Raw genomic sequence first — 19,433 nt, 5'->3', positions numbered from 1 at the left:
TATAGATAATGGATGGATGGATTGTTTGAGTAGTTCAGCAGCTGATTAGTCGAACTTCCTCTATTTATGTATATGAAAAATAAATAAATGTGATTTCTGATCGCTACAGTGTAGCATCTTTTAACCATAGTTAAATAGTATTTGGTTAATAGTATTGATTATTAATAGTATTGAGCCTGTTATTTATTTTTCATTCTCATTGTGTTACTTCATTTCATACAACTAGCTCAACCAGGTGAGCTATAGCGGCGCCCCACTTGTTGCCATATTTTTATAGTTTTCCCAGTGCTTTTTCTTTTTTTTTATGTTGTAGTTGTGCTTTAATGTGGTGTAACAGCATCCTAATCTTCTTACTGATCAACATACATTTTTTAAATCTCCTCACACTATCATTTCTCTCACCAGCCCTCCCTCCCTCCTTCTCTTCTCAGTTCTCATTCATACTCTCCTCACCCATATTCCTCCTGCCCTTCAGTCCACAGACATCTTTTACCAGCCGTGCATGTGACCTTTCATAACCTCTCAGCTGGCCCACTGCAGCGAGGGAGGGGGGGGAAAAAATAATAAATCGTTATTAGTTCCCGCTTGCATAGCCCGGCGGATTATGCTTCTTATGCAAACAGATTTTTGATGAATTTACATAACAGAGAAGCGCGCAGAAGGGGAAAAGGTCAGAGCAGAGGACACGCATCAGGACTCAGAGCTCCGTCAGTTCATTCAGACTCCACATTTGCTGCAGGAAGTGAAGATTGACCCCGAAGCATTAACCCCAGACACTGCCATCGGGGTATTTAATACAACACATAGTGCTTTTTTTCCCCCCCAGACAAATGTAACCAATACTTCTGGAGATTATCACACAATTGGATATTAGCTGTAGGTCTTGAATAATCTGTTTTCCTCTCATGTCAGAACAACTGACAGGATCAGCTGAGAGTTTGTGCTTTTATCGTCTCACCTTGTGATGTTTTTAAGCTGAAAAAGTGAAGCAAATAACTCAGAGTGTTCAGTATTTATTTAAATCAGCTGTAAAAGTCAAACCTATTATAATTTTACGACTAATATGTGACTTTATTGGTCTAAGTTAAAAAGGTCTTTTGATACAAGCACGCCTTTAATAATTGAGATTTGTCCACAGTTCTCCAGAAAGAAAGAAAAAATAAGTTAAGTATTAAAATGAATTCACATAAAAACAGTGCTTTGATCAATGTTAGAAAATTCTGAAGTAAAAATGATCACAATATAGTTTCTGGTTATTTTACATGGTTGTGGCTCTTTTTGACATTTATTGTCCTGCAGTTGGTAGGAGAGCAGTTAAAAGATCAAAAAGCACATCACCTAAAAAAAGCCAAACAAAATGTGATCTCCACCCTGCTCAACAGACCAATTTGGATTTTACGCTGTGCAAAAGTCTTACCATTAGATGTGTTGTTTTAGCAAAGCTGATGAGCTTACATGTTTATTTCTTGTCTTTTTATTTAGATGCACCAATAAAATACAGGAAACATGTACACAGCATTCAAAACAACAGCTAAGAAAAAATAAATCACAAGACTTGGCACATTTTGAACTCTCTTGCTGTAACTGTCTTATATTTTCTTTAATAATTCAGTCGTGCATTACACCAGAGTTCTGTCTTTCATGTTTGTCTCTGTCCAGATGATCCCGTTCAGCTTCTTAATATTCACGTCAGAACTCTGCAGGAAACCCGGTCCATCACTTTCTCTTTCACTGCATTGGAACAATAAACCCGTTTCCCATCACTCCAGGCAGAATAGCATGATGAATCAAAATCTGTCCGTACTTTTCAGCATTAATAATCCATCTCTTCACATTGTAGCTCAGCCAATCAATTAGAAACTTTTGACATTTCGACATCAATGAAATCTGGTGTAATAGACGAGAAGATTAGTGCCGTAAATCCTATATTGTCCCCCTAAAGGACTTCGAGACGTGTCTAGTGAAAAGGAAGGTCACACTAAATACTTTTAGCTCGACCTAAATCCAACCTTAAGCCAACCTAACAGTGGCTTAAAACTTTTGCACAGGACTGTAAGTGCTGAACAAGTAATTAATCAATTGCAGAAAATTAAAAGTCAGCTATTTATAAGATCCTTTATCAGTCAAAAATGCAAATCTTTAGCTGGTTTCCTACATCTCAATCGCAAAGATTTGTTGCTTTCCCCTGTTTTGATCATTCTGATATTTTCTGATAATCCCAAAGAATTTAGTACGAGTGTGTGTCTGTGTGTGTGTGTGTGTGTGTGTGTGTGTGTGGGGGGGGGTATTTGTATTATATTCTGACAAAATTATCAATTGCCAAACTAGATAAATTAATAATGTAGGTCTTAGCTGAAGATGTCATTCTTTTATACTGTAACTAAAACACTTCTTTTTACAGTAGTAGACGATGTTGAATCTGTTGTGTGGGTGAACAGGAGACGCTGACTGTAATTAATTGACTGTAAACAAAAGAACCTGTAAACAAGCAACTGTACCCTCTAACCTGTTAACCGATAGCATCCCGTTTCCTCTGTCAGCTGTGGGTGATGTCAGCACTCCGATGGAAAACCGGGGCGTCATCTCTTGAGCTCACAGATGATCCTCCGGTCACAGCGCTGACTCCTCCCCGACAGCCTACAACCCTGGATGCAGCCACACCTCCTCTCATACAACCTCCCAGCATCCTGAGAGGCTGAGCAGACAGGGTCGCTGCTCGCCTAGAGGCAAAGCTGTCGAGACTGAAGAGAAACAAGGCCGATACTTAGAGGAAGATTAAGAAACAGACGGCAGAGGGCTCTTTGCTCTGCACAGGTCACCAGCTGTGGTTTTGCCTGAGATGCGCTTGGCTGACGACAAAAAATCACCAGACGAAGGTGGGTGCAAACAGCCACTTTTCTTTCTAACTTTATTAGAAAATGACTTGTACAGCTAAGTCAGTGGAACAAATTAGTATTTTAACACATTTTTTTGTGTGTGTCCTAAAGTTGTGTTCAATCAAATAGTTCTAAGTCGACATCTGCAAGTTTAAGAAAATCAATAGCAGTCCACACAAAGGACATAGTGAGCACAGACCATAATACTTCATCTTCTAATAATCACACTCTGTCTTTCCTCTCCCAGAAATGAACTACGGAGCCGCATGCATTTTCCTGCGAGGAGGGAAGAACATTGTAAGTACAAGCAGCAGGAGCAACACGCATTTCTTATTCTTGACGGCTTTGTGCTGATGTTTGCAAACTGCTACGAAAGCCTGATCGGATTATAACCCCAAAGGTAACAGGATGAAATGAGACAGATACACAGTCAGGGACAATCTGTGCGATCGTATGCCAGTGATGATACTGGCCCATATGAAGCTCATAGTCTACACTTAAGTCCAGGACATCTGAAAATCCCAAAGGTTAATCTCTTTGTTACAGCTCTGTTTAATTCTGTAGAAATATTCTATACTGAGCTGTTAAAAAACCAAACATCCAAATGGTTGATTAGTGTTTTGTGTGTTTGACAGCTGTTGTATTCAGTAGAGTTTGTTGTGAATGTCCACGTGACACTGGGCCTAAGCGATTTTGTTCTCTCTTTGTGCAGTCCAGAGAACTGGCTGATGATGAGATTGATGGTAAGTGGAATTCTCACCATCATCCCATTATCATGTTTTCATTATAAAATGCAGTAATGTCCCCTGTTTTGTTTTTTTTAACACATTTCATACGCTCACTTGTCCACCGAACCCACATATTCAAAAGTTCTTTTTTCTTCACACCTCTGCAGAGCTGCGTGATGCTTTCAACGAGTTCGACAAAGACAAGGACGGACTGATCAGCTGCAAGGACCTGGGGAACCTGATGAGGACGATGGGCTACATGCCCACTGAGATGGAGCTGATCGAGCTGAGCCAGAACATCAATATGAACCGTGAGTCCTCGTTAAATAAGATACAAGAAAAAGTGTGTTTGCTCCAGAGTTCCATAAATAGATTTGACTGAAAATGAATGCAGAGTTGATGAAACACAGAAAACCCCACAGACCTCCACAGGAGGAGGACTGTAGGATGCAGAGCTGCCAGGTTGCAAATAATGCAGCACTAATGAACTGTGTCTCTGAATTCTTGCACCTTCTTTTCTCACTAGTTGGTGGCAGAGTCGACTTTGATGACTTTGTGGACCTGATGGCCCCGAAGCTTTTGGCGGAGACAGCTGGGATGATCGGCGTGAAGGAGCTCAAAGATGCCTTTAAGGAGGTGAGAGCTTCCAGGAGCAACTATCTGGTTTTGTCCGATCAGATTCTACTTATTATCCCCATCATGGTGCCATGGAGATAAATAACTCTTTGACCTTCCTTTGTCATTCTTCTCTTGTTGCTGTGGTCAGTTTGACATGGACGGAGATGGAGAGATCACAACAGAGGAACTGCGATCAGCCATGACCAAGTTAATGGGAGAACACATGAGCCGGAGAGAGATCGATTCCATAGTTAAAGAAGCCGATGACAACGGAGACGGGACGGTAGACTTTGAAGGTACGAACCGCAGTGACACACACACACCAATAACAGTTCAGTTACAGCAGCTTATGTACTTTGTTTGAGTGATTTGTTCATGCATTTTTCACGACACAGTAAACTAATTAAACTCTTCTTCTCCTTTTGCAGAATTCGTCAGAATGATGTCCCGCCAATGACGGCCGAGGACGACCAACAAAGTTTATTTGCACCTCTGCACTCATACTGATGCTGTCTTTCTCCAAAGCTCCCAGATAAATCAAGTTGTACATATTCAGAATGAACACATAACACATTTAAAACTCTGTGCTGTGAAGAAAAATGAAGCAATATCAAGCTGTTCTCAGAGAGAATCTTATAGCTATGCAAAGACTGACTGTCGTGTAATGACTTTTGTTTTTTTTAAATGTGAGAGCTCTGAAAAAATCCTGTCAACAAGAGGAAATGTTTTGTTTGCGGATGTGTATTGAATGTACAAGAAGTCAGTTTGGTTTGTTGAGATGTATTTTTTGGAGTGGATGGAACATATTGAAAACATATTTATTGTTCTGACTGTATTGCATCATTCTTATCACTGAAACAATGTTATAATACAAAGTCAAGACATAAAGTTATGCTACTACTGTCTATATGGATGTATACAGCATTTAATGTGGGCTTGTTGTAATATCTAACTTGTAGGTCCACATACTTGAATGAAATCCAGCGAGTTAAATCTTGATCATGGGAACCTGCCTTTTATTGGCAAATAACACAATAAAGGATCCAAATATCTTTAAATGTTGCAGGAGTGTTTATTTAAGAGCAAAGCGGCTCCTGTGCAGCGCCTGAAAGGAAACGGGCGTGTTTTGTGATTAGTTTGCATAGATTTCACTTCTGTCTGACCTGCGCTTTGCTACTATGTCAAGTCTGCCGTGAAAAAGGTCCGTCGCTTCCGTGCCAACAAACAAAACATCAATTCAAATGTGGAACACATGCCCCGCATGACGTCTTGCATAATAATATGCAACTTGCTGCTTGTATAACAAATCAGCGTAATGATCTATGGATTTCATGTTCCAGAAAAGGGATTTGGGCTCCGAAAAACACCAGAGACGCTGCTCTGTTGCTGCTGCTGGTAAAAACTGTGGAGGATTGAGTAACTTCTCTGTCCTGGCTTTGGAAGGACATTAGGATAAAGAGATTGTGAGACCAAAAATAGAGAGACTGCTGATTTGAAAAGACCGCTGCTCATAAAATACCAAAACTCTGACATCATTGCTCATACATAACAGATTTGTACGTATTAGGTGCCAAAAAAAAGGGGGAAAGAAGATGTGCATGTCCTAAAATTTAGCCTTTTTAAGAGCCATTCTTTGAATTTGGAAATTTGGAAGTGCGAGTTGTTAGCTTAATGGAAGCGCGAACATAGGGAAGAGCTTAAGAGTATTAAAGAGCATTATAAAATGAAAACATTTGCATTGCCCTGAAGAGAATCGCAGGAAGAACTCCTAGTTAGCATTGCTAGTTTATATCCGTAGTTGGCAAAGTTATCTCCAGTTTGCTCATGAACTTCCACAGACTTCATCTCAACTCGTGTCCTGTGGGTAGAATTTATCCTGACAGACTGTGTCAGACTGATCCACAGCCGGCACAGCTGAGATTAAATACCTGGGTTGAATTTAGGGATGTGGACGGGGACACACTGCACCCTCATATCGGGGACAGAGCGGTCAGACAGATGTTGGTGCACGACAAACTGGGCAGACCTTCAGTCGGACGGACAGATGGGGCACGAGGGCTTATAGTACCAATTAACAAAAGTGAATCTGTTCTCGCTCTGAACACAGACCTAATAACTAAACACACATCTGTGGACGGCACTCCACAGATTGGATACGAGAGAGGCGATAGCTGTGCCAATGTGCTTAAAAAAAGTTCTGGTTTACTTTTTTGCCGTTATTCCTTTGCTTGGACGGAGAGTCGGAGAGAGACACGCCGGAGAGATTTACACTTGATTGCTTCTATAGGGATGTAAATGCAATCTAAGTGAGGGTGCTTCTTTAAACTTTAGGGGTGTAGTGCAAAGAGTGGTCAATGAGGCCAGAGGAAGAATCAGATGATGTAATGCTCGCTGTCCGGCCTTTGCACTGAGCCTTCCCTGATCCCTCTAACATCCAGCAATGACCTTTATTGCATTAATCCACAATAATCTCTCTCTTGGTCGCTCTCTGACTCAATTCCGAGGTAGCCACTCTGCCCAGCAGCTTGTTGTCGAGCGCATAATGAGAACTGCGGTTTTAATCCGCTGCAATCATCCCCCAGCATTGATAACCCTCCGCTTTGTTTTGGTTTTCAAGTGCGTTTTTCATTTGTTTATTGCCGAACTCTTGGTAATCTTTCCGAGAGGAGCCGGATGCGTCCTGGGTATCTTCGGCTGGACCACCTGCGCTGTGGGAGTTAATACAGCTTATCACAGACGTCTAGTCTTTTCCTGTTCACATTAATCAGCGAATGTGTTTTGTAGCATTATTTACAAACAGTATTATATAATACGAACAGCTATATGGAGTTTGCTTCTTATTTAAAGACATGTCTTGAGCCAAATCCAGTCGACAATGATTTGTGTTTTTGTAGTTGTTTACAATGCTATTAATATTACTATAGATTTGTATGTACTACTTTAGGATGATGAAGAAGACCATGCGTTGGTCAGTGTAGAAATTTGGGCTACTTTTCTTCCCTAACATATCTTTTTTCAGATAAGCGAACATCCAAAATGCACATTTAGGTGTTCATTTTACTACACTTTGTCTGTTGGACATTTATCCAAATGAGTGCATGTTCAATGAGTTAATAGCCCCGGTTCATCTGCATACAGAAAACTTCTCCTTCTCTGAGTTACAATTATTCACTTCAACAGTGCTTACATGTACCAAACTTTTCAGTATTATTCTATTTTATATTCGCAAGATTTTGCACAAGAGAGTTTATTCATGCATCTTTCATGCATCTGTTTGATTGAAGTTGTATTCCTGAAAACAGTGAAAATGGATTTTTCTTTGTGGTTGTTGGCAGTATTTTCTGATGTATGAAGTGACAAACAAAGAGGCCTCTGTCAAGACCTTTCAGTCCAATATGTTAACAAAACTGAACACACAATTTAAAGCTGGTTTATCCAATGTTTAGATGTTTGTTCTGCAATTAATGCAAATTATAGCATTTTGTTTAAACGGTATATAATACCTATATATGTATACATTTAGAAAACTTGTAATGCTTAAAACAAACCATTGTCTTGTTGGAAGTAATCAGCTGGTGAAGTTTGATACCGATCAGTTACCTTATTTTCTTACAATGTTCACCAGTAGTATCTGTAATAGAAGTTTCAAAGAAAGATCTGACATTGATGGGACAATACATTGTGAGAAAACAGAGACTAGAACTTGATTAATCTACTTTAATCAAATTGTCTGTAGGTATGACTGTACTTTCTATACTCACAGCCAATTTGGATTCAGTGTTCTCACAAAACAAAGATGCCTCAGAGTCACAGGTCTGAGGGTGAAAACCTGCTTCTGCTACTCTGAGCTCAGGTACAAACTGGCAGCTTTTTTTTGTACTTAAGCTACATTTGTTAGTGAAATTCCTTAGTGATGGTTTTGCAGATAACTCTAAAGGAGTACTATATGCTAGAAGATCCTCCCACTGGGAGTAGGTGTGATGAATCGGTCTGTGTTAAAGATCTGCCAGTATTGTGGCTTTTCACACAAAAAATGGAAGCAAATAATAGAGAATAGATTTGCAAAAAACAAAACAAAAACAAATACAAACTAATGCTACAAAAATAAGGACATAGAAGAAAAAGATACTGGTTGCTATGGTAACTACAATCATCATAATAGGAACCAGTCTCTTCATCATCTGCACCAAAGCTTTTCAGTTACATATATAATTAAAGCTGCAAGCAGCGATGGATGGGTCCTCGCTGTACAATTGTCGGCCTTCGTGCACGTTGGTGTTTGGCAGAAATGCGCTCCGGGTAGGACCCTGATCCAGCATGTCGAGTTTTGGGGAGATTGGAGCACATGTGGATGAGTTAGGAGGGACTTCCTGTTTAATGGCAAGCCAAGGTGGCGTGCATGTTGGGCTGTAGCACCAACACGCTCTGGGTGGGACTCTGATCCGGTGTCGAGTTTGGGGCATAATGGAGCATCTGCAGCCTAGTTTTACGCCACTTCCTGTTTTATGCCGAGCTGAGGCAACGTGCGTAGTGGGTCGCGGCGGTAATGCGCTCTAGCCGGACTGTGATCCGGCGTGTCAAGTTTCGGGCAGATCAGAGCACATTCCGCCTGGTTAAATGGCATTTCCTGTTTAATGGCGAGCCGTGGCAGTGTGCGTGTTGGGCTGTGGCACATGCTCCGGCTGGGACTTGGAGCATGTTTGTAAAATTTCAGGCAGATCAGAGCACATAGAGACCAGTTGCAAAGCATGTTCCGTTATATGATGCTATGTCAAAGTTCCGGGGGTCGCCATTTTGACGCCATCAGACTTTTGCAGTGAGTTTTATGAACTTAATGACCACGTCCTGCTGTTTGTGCTGGCCAAATTTCAGGTGTGTATGACGTTCCCCCTGGGAGGAGATAAGGAGTTCCTCAAAGAGTTCTTTTCACCACTCCAAAGTCTCCCCAGTCCAGATCAGCAGATCTTCTCCCTGATTGTCCACAGCCTGGCCAAGCCCTGCCTCCTCTTCCCGAGGTGTTGAATGATTTGCCAGAACTTCCTCGAAGTCAACCGAAAGTCCTTCTCCATAGCCTCTCTGAACTTCTCCTGCACCCGAGTTCTGGCTTCCGCAACTGCAACAGCTGCAGCCCTTTTGACCGGCTGGCACCTGTCAGCTACTACAGGAGACCCCTGAGCAAACCGTAGTCAACCAGAGCCAGGGTCCTCTGGGTGGTGGGCCCTCTGGATGGTGGGTCCTTTGGATGTGTGGCCCTCTGGGTGATTGATCCTCTGGAGGGTGGGCCCTTTGGTTTTGGGTTCCCTGGATGGTGGGCCCTCTGTGTAGTTGATCTTCTGGGTGGTGGGCCATATGAGTGTTGGGCCCTTTGGATGTGTGGGCCCTCTGGATGGTGGACTCTGAGTGGTGGGCCTAATCTCACTAGTCTCTTTCTTGTAACTCCTTCAGTGGAGTCATTGGTGTCTTGGTGGCCTCCCTCACTCATCTTACATACAGACTTATATTAAATTTTATATTTTCAAATACTTTGCTTTCCATTGTAAAAATGTGATTTCACTTTGATACTTTGTCCAAAAAGCCAAAGCATATTGATTATACCGTCTTTTCGATTCAGTGTTGTAAAGCAATAAAAGTGGATAACTTGTACAGATACTGTATATCTGTGGTCAAAGGTTCCCTTGAATGTGGGTGGAACTACACTGTAAAAAACATCCAATGACAAAACAACTATCAGGCAGCAAAGTTGTCAGAAAAAAAACAAACATTAAAATTCAGTGAAATAATGTGACGTCCAAAAACTGTAAATGAAAATAACTAAAATAACTAAAGACGGAAAATTGGTAAAGTCACAGTAAAGTGTTTTTTGTTTTTTTAAAGTACAGTTTAAAGTGTTATAAAATGTCAATGTTTTACAGTGATGGGTGTTTTTACAACACAACAGGTGACCAGAGAGCTGACTGGATCTAACTTTACTGAGAGCTACTGCTCAGATGAGAAAATGGCTCACAGAGGAAGTAATCTTACTTCAGAGAACATTTCTTGTTCCATCTGTCTGGATCTGCTGAAGGATCCGGTGACTACTTCCTGTGGACACAGCTACTGTCTGGACTGTATTAAAGGCCACTGGGATGCAGAGGACGGTAAGAGAATCTACAGCTGCCCTCAGTGCAGGAAGACCTTCACACCGAGGCCTGTTCTGGAGAAAAACATCCTGTTAGCAGAGTTAGTGGAGGAGCTGAAGAAGACTGGACTTGAAGCTGCTGCTGCTGATCACTGCTATGCTGGACCTGAAGATGTGGCCTGTGATATGTGCACTGGGAGGAAGAGGAAGGCTGGCAAGTCCTGTCTGGTCTGTCTGATCTCCTACTGTGAGAATCACCTTCAGCCTCACTATGATCTAGCTCCATTAAAGAAACACCAGCTGGTGGAGCCCTCCAAACACCTTGAGGAGAACATCTGCCGTCATCATGATAAGTTGATGGAGATATTCTGTCGCACTGATCAGCAGCTGATCTGTTATCTCTGCTCTGTGGATGAACATAAAGGCCACGACACAGTCTCAGCTGCAGCAGAAAGGAAGCAGAAGCAGAAGAAGCTGGAGGAGAGTCGACTGAACATCCATCAGAGAATCCAGGACAGAGAGAAAGATGTGAAGCTGCTTCAACAGGAGCTGGAGGCCCTCATTGTCTCTGCTGATAAAACAGTGGAGCACAGTGAGGAGATGTTCACCCAGATGATCTGTCTCATCCAGAAAAGAAGCTCTGAGGTGAAGCAGCAGATCAGATCCCAGCAGGAGGCTGAAGTGAGTCGAGTCCAAGAGCTTGAGGAGAAGCTGCAGCAGGAGATCAGTGACCTGAAGAGGAAAGACGCTGAGCTGAAGCAGCTCTCAGATACATCAGATCACAGCCAGTTCCTCCACAACTACCCCTCAGTGTCAGCACTCAGTGAGTCCACACACTCATCCAGCATCAGCATCCGTCCTCGGAGACACTTTGAGGACGTGAGAGCAGCTGTGGAAGAGCTCAGAGATGTACTACAGGATGTTTTGAGGGACACATGGACAAACATCTCACTGGCCATCACTGACGTGGATGTTTTACTGTCAGAACCAATGACCAGAGCTGAATTCTTAAAACATTCACGAGAAATCACTCTGGATCCAAACACAGCACATAGACGGCTGTTATTGTCTGATGGGAACAGAAAAGTAACATCAGTGTATCAGCCACAGTCTTACCCTGATCATCCAGACAGGTTCATTTACTGTCGGCAGGTTCTGAGTAAAGAGAGTCTGACTGGACGTTGTTACTGGGAGGTGGAGTGGAGAGGAGAAGTAGTTTTTGTAGCAGTTTCATACAAGAATATCAGCAGAACAGGGGGAAGATGTGAAAGTTTATTCGGGTCCATTGACAAATCCTGGTCTTTACATTGTGACACCAACAGTTCTGTATTTCGGTACAACGACACTAAAACTCCTGTCTCATATCCTCAGTCCTCCAGAATCGGAGTTTACCTGGATCATAGAGCAGGTGTTCTGTCCTTCTACAGGGTCTCTGAAACCATGACCCTCCTCCACAGAGTCCAGACCTCTTTCACTCAGCCGCTACATGTTGGAGTTGGACTTTATGGTTCTGGATCCACTTTAGAGTTCATTAAACCTGAATAGACTTTGTAGAATTGGAGTCTAGAATTTCCCTGTTTCTTTTAGATTTATGTATATCGTCCACCAAAAGTTGAACTGGGTAGGGGAGGATCCAAGAAGTGACCCAGGATGACCACGATCACCACAGACTAAAGTGGCCACCCCGCACTTACATTGTAAGCTTTTAATCTATGTACATGTTTTGATTTCTTACCTGGTGTTATAAAGAAAAGCAAGAAACATGTGCAGTGACACATATATCTGTATGATTTATCTATTGCAGCAAACAATGTTTGTCATTGTGAAAGCAAAGATCATTCTTCTTGTTGTAACGGTGCATTACACAAAAAAAACAAAACAAAAAAAACTTTTGATCGTCATAAAAAATGCTAAGTACCACATTCTTCATTTCCATGAAAAGAATTTACATCTACCTTGAAATGACTTGGATGTAACTTTACACTTGTGCTCTTTTTCCTCTACACCCCTCTCTCCACCCACTCCTCCCAACTCGCTGTGGCCCGAGCACACCAGCTCACCTGGAACCCTGCTCAAACACTGTAAAACTACTCTATACAACATAACAGCAACATGTGATGGAGGAATTCAGTCACACATTAAACTAGAAAGCGAATTTGAAGAAGTCCCACCCTGCAGGTTGACAGTATTGGTTCTATTACGGGGAGGTCTGAAAACCCAGGTGCGGACACGGGCAGGTGGAAGTTTAAAGGGATTTACAGAGGGAGGGAAGCTAAACTGAGAGCAGAAAACAGAGTGAGGCAAAACAGAACTTTTTTTTTTTTTTTTTAAAAGGGAAAAACTACAAAAACCCAGGAAAAACTCCAAACACACTAAAAGGGAAACTGCTATGTATTAAGTAATCTATAACTTACAAAGCAGGGATACTCACAGAACAAGGGACAAAACTGAAGACGGGCAGACAGGCTCAGGGAATTCAGGATCTGGTGAGGGTTGGGGAAAACCTGGAGCGGGTCTGGGAGCAGGTACAGGCTGGCTGGGGGAATGCAGGCTGGAAACAGGTTGGAGATCGGTGGCAGGAGAAGGCTGGAGACAGCTTGATGATGCAGGGGGGGTTCAGGTCACAGTGGCTCAGAGACAGAACAGGGACCAGCAGAAACACAGGCAATGAAGGTTTATGGTGTGGCAGGGTGTGGGGGAGTGAGCTGGGCTTTTATAGCAGGAGGTGGATGAGTGGGCTCAGGTGAGCTGATTGTCACAGCTGTCTCCAATAGCTGTGTGTTTGTGGCCCAAATCAAATGTTCATATTTTTAGACTGACAGACTTGGACGTTCATTCCTGCTCAGTAAGTGATGGCGTAAGGCTGTCACACTCTCAAATCTTAAAGTCTGTGAGGGCTCTGATGTGGATTTTTTTTTTTAATGCTATTTTTATATGCTCTAACTGTAAATCTGCATGTCTGTAGACTTTCGTAAGGCACTTTCTCATAGTTCATAGTAAAATTTTATATAAATGCTATGATGTTTATCTGCAGCAGCATTTTGTCTCTTGCTGCTGTGGTTATTCACTACATGTTTGTCGCAGCTCAGGACATGTGTGTGCCGATTACATAATGTTCTGAGAACAGAGGTTAGAGGAAAAGGCTCAAGGTCCATCTAAAGAGATACTTTTATCTCTGTTGGGATTTTTGTGTTACAAAGATGGACTCAGTCTGGGATTAAACTTACAAAACTATGTATAAACACCAATGAAAGGAATTCCTGAGTTGTCTGTTCACGCTAACAGCTGTTACAGCTGTGTTACGCCTTTGAAAATCTTAGTGGACTCTGTCATTCTACACATTTTACACAATGTTAAATTTACCAGTGACCAAGTGAAGTGTTTTATGCTTTTGAAGTTGAACAGTTACAGCAATTTTTCACAACCAATCATTTCTCTACGACTGTCGTTCTCATAGGGATGGATTTAAGGGTGCAACTCCCCCCACTACACTTAGAAAAGGTTCAGACTGATTTTGTAGGAATTTAAAATGTTAATAATATTGTTCCTAAAAGTGTGTGTGGACGGTAAAAGAAAAATGCATCTTAAAATGCATGCTATTAAAAAAAAAATCCGTTTGTGCATGTTTTCATTAGAAGTGTGTACGATTTAGGTTTATCTGTGTATTCAGTTGAATCTCTTGCACAGAATCTTAAAGACTGCAGGGATGAACTTACTTTGAGGAGCTGTGGAAACATGAGGTGCAAACTGCTGAACAAGACGCAAGACTGACACAAAACCTGCAGCCAGAAGTAATAAACTAAAGGTGTACTTATCTTGTGTAATCTTAGGCTTTATCGACAATTAGCAGACTGTTTCAGATTTTAATCAAGTGAGGAATGGAAAGGTTTTTTTTTTTATAATGAAATGAAAAATACTTTATTTATCCCAGAGGGGAAATTAAATAAGATTTGAGAAATTTACAGGAGCTCTATAAGATTCTGTCTGAAAAGGTGAAAATCCTATGACACATTCTGTCTAGGCTATAAATGCTCCTGTAGTTCTACATGGCAGTCTTGCCTGCTTTAGGAAATGATGGGAGTGAGTGAACCAAAAAAAAAAAAAAGTGATTTGCTGAAAAAAATAAAACTTAAAATTATCAAGACTTATAAAACTGCCCAGTTCTGCCACTGGAAATAAGCCTACTGTTAATATTTGGAGAAAATGTGTGGGGAAAAAAACACGTTTCACTTTGTAAAGTACAAACAGGTGCACATATAGCTACCCAGACTGATATCCTTCCGCTTTATGTGGACCTTTTGCGTTCTGCTACGGAAGCCGGATTGGGATAGCCTTGGAGTTCTCCAGTAAGTGCAGCTTGTCTGTCAGTCCGACACCAATTTGTTCAGCAGCATAAGGCCTTCTTCTGTGAAAGGCAGGCAAAGGTGCGCTAAATTCACTCATGCACATATTTGTATGTTAATAGCCAGGTTTTAAAAAAAATAGCGGTGGCCGTTTGGTTTGCAGCTAATGCTAACTAGCTAGCTCTGCTGTTAGCCGCATGTTAGCCAGCTGTCAGTGCAGCATGACTGCTGGTCAGGTTTGATCTATGAATAACGCGTCTAATAAAAGTCCGTTTATATGTCTACTCAGTTTAGTTTGCAGTTTGCTAGATGTTGGTCCTCGGTCTCAGAGGTCTCCACAATAATAACCATTAGATGAGACAATGGAGAAGATTAAAAAGTTCAGATGTGCTGTTGTTGTTGTTGTTGTTAACTGCTCTGACTGCTGATTGAGTTTGAATGAAGTCAGAGCTAAAGAAAGTGGGGTCGTGTTGTTTGTGTTATATTTTCTAGTTTATAACAATGAAACTGTCACTTTTCAACAGTTGGTCTAACAGTCTTTGTCTGGACTGGACTGATTAACTACTACTACTTTCATGATAAAGTCATCTGTAATAGGTCAGGATTTATTTTTTGTTGGGGAAAACAAGTTGTCAGTATCTTATGTGTCATTTTTTAATATACTTCTTTTTATCAACCAGTCAAACAACAGAAGATGCAGTGATTTTAAATGTGAAAAGACACCAAATGTGAGATAAAGCACACAATTAGTCCGTCATGAAAACAATAATTAACAACCAGTTTAAAAGTGATTAGTGGTTTAGGTCATTTGTTCTAGCAAAAATGCCAACCATTCAGGAATAAACTGAACGTGATTGGATTTGAGCTATTATTCAGATAAAACAAGCAATGTGAAGACGTTACTTTAATGAGCAGACTCAGAGGAATCCTCCATGTAGATACAGACAGCTGACAAATAAAAGGTAAAAACCTGAAACTTTGGCCCCTACAGTGAGGGGATCAGGTGGCTCTGTTATGTTGTGAGGGACATTTTGCTGGTGTACATTTCCCCTGAGAGAGAATCTGCAAATCAATATAAAGATGTTCTGAGTGATCACCTTCATCCTGCCATGAAACATTTCTATCTTGATGGCAGTGGTCTCTTCAGGGAAGACAATGCACCTATCCAGAGGATTTGAGGGCTCACAGATTGGATTGATGAGCATAACAATGATGTGAATCATATAATATGTCCTTCACGGTCAATAGATTTCAACACCTATGGGAGATTTTGGACTGACGTTTTAAACAGTGCTTTCCACCACCATAATCAAAACACTAAATGAGGAAATCTCTTTTTGAAGAAGGCTCTTTATTCCCTTTAGCAGAATCACACAGGGTTGAAAAATCAATGCCAGGGTACACTGAAGGTGTTGTGGCAGCACACGGAGGCAAAAACACCTCACTGAGACATTTGATGGTGGATTTTCCTTTAATTTGTCACTGTTTGTTGCAGCCCTACAGTGAATCCACATATTTCAGAGACTGCCATCTTTGAATGTTTGGCATTTTGATTTATAAATGCTTTAACAAATTAGTATTATAACTAATGTTGGCAATACATTTTCTGACTGTTCGTTTAAACAATAAATTCCTTCAGCAATAATTTCACTTCTGCAGAACAATGAATCTCAGACTTAGTAGATTGATGACCTGCTACTGGTGTATTATACATCACAGACAGTAATACGCTATGTTTCTCTTCTTGTCGTCCACACAGATCTCCACCGATGTTGGCTGGTGGTAGAAATCTCCCTCTGACTTTTTTATCACTCACCAACAGAGGACTCTGGACCAGGAAGAATTTTAAACCACTGCCTGCTCTCTGCTCTTCAGCCTCAACACTTTCCTCCATCCTTCCATCTCCTCCTTCATCTACCCCCAGCCACAGCTTCTTATCCACCAGACAAACCTCAGCTCCTCTTCATCCACCTGTTTGCTTCTCTTCTACCCGCTGCTTGTCTCATTCTGCTCATTGCACCGGCCTGATGGAGTTAAAGCAAGTTCTGCAGGTGTTGGAGCAGCTCGCCCCTTTGTCTCTCGCTGAGTCGTGGGATAATGTCGGCTTGCTGGTCGAGCCAAGCAAACCTCGGCCTGTAAAAACCATCCTGCTGACCAACGACCTCACAGCGGCTGTCATGGAGGAGGCCGAGGCCGCGAGCTGCGACCTCATTATTTCATACCACCCGCCATTGTTCCGGCCAATCAAGCGCCTGGTTCAGAAAGACTGGAAGCAGCGATTGGCCGTCCGGGCTGTGGAGGCGGGGATAGCCGTCTTCTCCCCTCACACCTCGTGGGACAGTGTGAAAGGAGGCGTGAACGACTGGCTGGTCGGGGGACTCGGTAAGAGGGCTCTCTACATGGAAAATGTTACAAATACCTACAGTGATTGCATATTCATGAAGGTAAAGGCTATAATGTTGTGACACATGACGCGACCCACTGACCAAGTAAGTGTGTATTTCCATGTCAGGCAGCGGTCGGGTGTCGGTGCTGAGCCAGGCCCTCGGTGGCGCCTCCCACAGCCACAAACTGGAATTCACGGTCAGGAGCACTGAGGAGCTGAACACTGTTATGGAGGAACTGAAGGCTGTTGATGGTGGAACAACACTACAGCATACAGCCAGCAGGTTGTGTACATCAAACATATATAGAAGTATGTGTTCACGGATTAGCTGCTAAGTTTATTTGAAGGAGTATTTTGCTAGTTTTAGCCTCAAAACATACATTGATTTTTCATGGAGTTACTTTCTTTCTTTACTGTAGTTGTGCATTCATTGTAGTTCAGCTTTAAAGCAACTGATACCTGAAGCCTTCACAGGGAACACAACACTCTGAGAAACCAAAGTTTGTGCCAGATTTAGGTGTCAGTTGTTACAACAAGGTGACGGCTAGAAATGACACACTTTGAAGCGTCAGTTATTACAACCATGCGTCATATTGTAATTGTTTCAGCCATAATGTGACCGACAGAGAAGCAGCTGTGATCTTCTTTCCTTTGTACTAACAAATAATGTTAAATTTCTTCTCAACAGACCAGACAGCGGTGGTATCCCTGTCAGCATAACCTGCAGTGACTCAGCACTGACACCGAGTGTCCAGACTTTGTTACGACACAGCACTCCCAGCCAGTCCCTCAGCATCCTGAAGCTAGAGAAGGTACCACATGAACACACCACATGCTGCTGTAAGATAACAATGAAAGAAGAAGACGATTTTAGAACAACTGATTTCTCTAAGATGGAAACAAATCAACATTTTGATGTCTTTTAAAACCTGTTGCTATCACTGCTGAATAGTAGCAGAGTGATACACTGGTGCCTTGTTTTATGCGTACTGTTTTGTTTCACTACCTTCCTCCTGTGGATCCCTGCAGCCTCCTCTCCCGGGCCACGGCCAGGGACGACTCAGTGTTTTGGATGAGCCGGTAACCGTGGCAACAGCCATCCAGAAAATGAAGTCCCACTTGGGTCTGAGTCACCTCCGTTTGGCTCTGGGTTCGGGGCAGACGATGGGTGAGGGAGAGTGAACGCACACACCCACATAGAAAAACAGGCTGTTGTAGTTACAAATATAGACTTTACTGCACCATAAACATGAAGGCTGCAGTCAGTCAGTGGTCTCCAATCCAGGAGTTAAGACCACACAAGGGGCGTCAAGATATAGTTTTGGTGACCTTTGTGGTTTGTAGTTTCATATTAAAGATCAACACCTCAGCTGTTTTTACTAATCAGCAACATTAAAAGAAGAAGGAGCTCTGCTTTAGAGGTTGGTTCTAACAGAAACCTGTGCTTTTTGGAGACAAAGTACAACAGCGATGCATCAGGAACAACTATGGTGAAAAGTACACTGTAGTTTAGCATACGAACCAAACCAGTATATAAATGAAAGGTACTGTGTCAAAATGTGTTGTCCATCAGGGCAAATGCACTGCTTGTGTTTCACTAATTAAACAAACAGATCATGTTACACATGAAGGCAAAAAAATGTAATAAATCTGGAAAAATGCGACCATAAACCTGAAGCTGCAATCCGTTATTTGTTCGTTCTCGTGGAGGTTTTGACTTCAATGTGCAGAATGTTGTAGGTTCAGATGCTTAAATGATTTTCATATTCTACAGCTGACAGCAGAAAGTTTCTCTGAGTTCAACTACAATCTGAGTTAAAGCTGTGTTAATGACGTTATATCAATCTGGACCAGAAAGTAAGTCCTGGTTCAATATGTAAACTACTGAGTGATGTCTGCATTGAGGTATATTCTGTCAAAATGGTTTTCCAGCGGTCGATGACATTTTGTGTATCCAGTAGTTAAACTTTTGTAGTGAATAATCTTTGCACATTCAGAGGTTCAGATTTTTTTTGTGGAGTGTTGATGTGGATTTTTTCACAATGTTTAACGAATTCTATGTGACACAGACTACAATATTCAAAGCAGAGTTTTTTTATATATCTCCAAACATTACAGAAAAAGATCTTTAAAACCTTTAAATCTTCAGCCTGGATACACGATAAACAATAAGTGCTGACAGAGATGTGGGGCTGAACTTTGATTCTTGGGAGGTTAATAGCTCACACATTGAGATGTTGCTGTACCTTAGAAGTGATGATTAAACATATTAAAAATCATATTTAGAAAGCTGTGGATGCCACTACAGTAAAGACAAAAGACAGATGGAAATATGTCGGCTTTCCCTGGATAGAGGAGTTTTTG

At 41.8% G+C, this 19,433-nt stretch overlaps 3 protein-coding genes across 4 annotated transcripts in view; all 3 read left to right on the top strand.

Moving 5' to 3' along the window:
- Positions 1-2,839: 2,839 nt before the first annotated feature.
- On the top strand, positions 2,840-4,709 carry cabp5a (calcium binding protein 5a). The gene is made up of 7 exons (XM_008302507.1): positions 2,840-2,876; positions 3,124-3,173; positions 3,589-3,619; positions 3,772-3,915; positions 4,131-4,240; positions 4,371-4,518; positions 4,651-4,709. Exons 1-7 carry the CDS (start codon positions 2,840-2,842, stop codon positions 4,677-4,679), a joined length of 549 nt encoding a protein of 182 aa, XP_008300729.1. The 3' UTR covers positions 4,680-4,709.
- Positions 4,710-10,217: 5,508 nt separating this feature from the next.
- Positions 10,218-11,885, top strand: LOC103372782 (tripartite motif-containing protein 16-like). Its single transcript, XM_008302506.1, has one exon. The coding sequence runs from the start codon at positions 10,218-10,220 to the stop codon at positions 11,883-11,885; it is 1,668 nt and encodes a 555-aa protein (XP_008300728.1).
- A 2,774-nt stretch (positions 11,886-14,659) lies between these two features.
- Positions 14,660-19,433, top strand: part of nif3l1 (NIF3 NGG1 interacting factor 3-like 1 (S. cerevisiae)) — a 6,631-nt gene continuing 1,857 nt past the window's right edge. The window contains exons 1-5 of one of the 2 annotated variants that reach the window (XM_008302505.1): positions 14,660-14,686; positions 16,443-17,065; positions 17,196-17,352; positions 17,758-17,881; positions 18,099-18,237. In XM_008302505.1, coding sequence (XP_008300727.1) covers positions 16,453-17,065; positions 17,196-17,352; positions 17,758-17,881; positions 18,099-18,237 — 1,033 coding nt within the window. In that variant the 5' untranslated portion in view covers positions 14,660-14,686; positions 16,443-16,452. Of the gene's footprint in view, positions 14,765-16,442; positions 17,066-17,195; positions 17,353-17,757; positions 17,882-18,098; positions 18,238-19,433 lie in introns of both variants that reach the window. The other variant, XM_008302504.1, reaches the window with a different exon arrangement.

Source organism: Stegastes partitus, unplaced genomic scaffold (genome assembly GCF_000690725.1).
Source record: "Stegastes partitus isolate 25-593 unplaced genomic scaffold, Stegastes_partitus-1.0.2 Scaffold1826, whole genome shotgun sequence".
Lineage (NCBI taxonomy): Eukaryota > Metazoa > Chordata > Actinopteri > Pomacentridae > Stegastes > Stegastes partitus.
The sequence above is the reverse complement of the archived record's forward strand: the minus strand, read 5'-3'. Positions and strand labels throughout refer to the sequence as shown.

What these genes read in the sequence shown, in the direction of transcription:
- cabp5a (XM_008302507.1), top strand. Translation starts at nt 2,840, where the DNA reads ATGCGCTTGGCTGACGACAAAAAATCACCAGACGAAG. An exon ending in TGCGAGGAGGGAAGAACATT is followed by an intron (nt 3,174 to 3,588) that starts GTAAGTACAAGC and finishes CTCTTTGTGCAG; the next exon opens with TCCAGAGAACTGGCTGATGA. An exon ending in CGGGACGGTAGACTTTGAAG is followed by an intron (nt 4,519 to 4,650) that starts GTACGAACCGCA and finishes CTCCTTTTGCAG; the next exon opens with AATTCGTCAGAATGATGTCC.
- LOC103372782 (XM_008302506.1), top strand. Translation starts at nt 10,218, where the DNA reads ATGGCTCACAGAGGAAGTAATCTTACTTCAGAGAACATTTCTTGTTCC.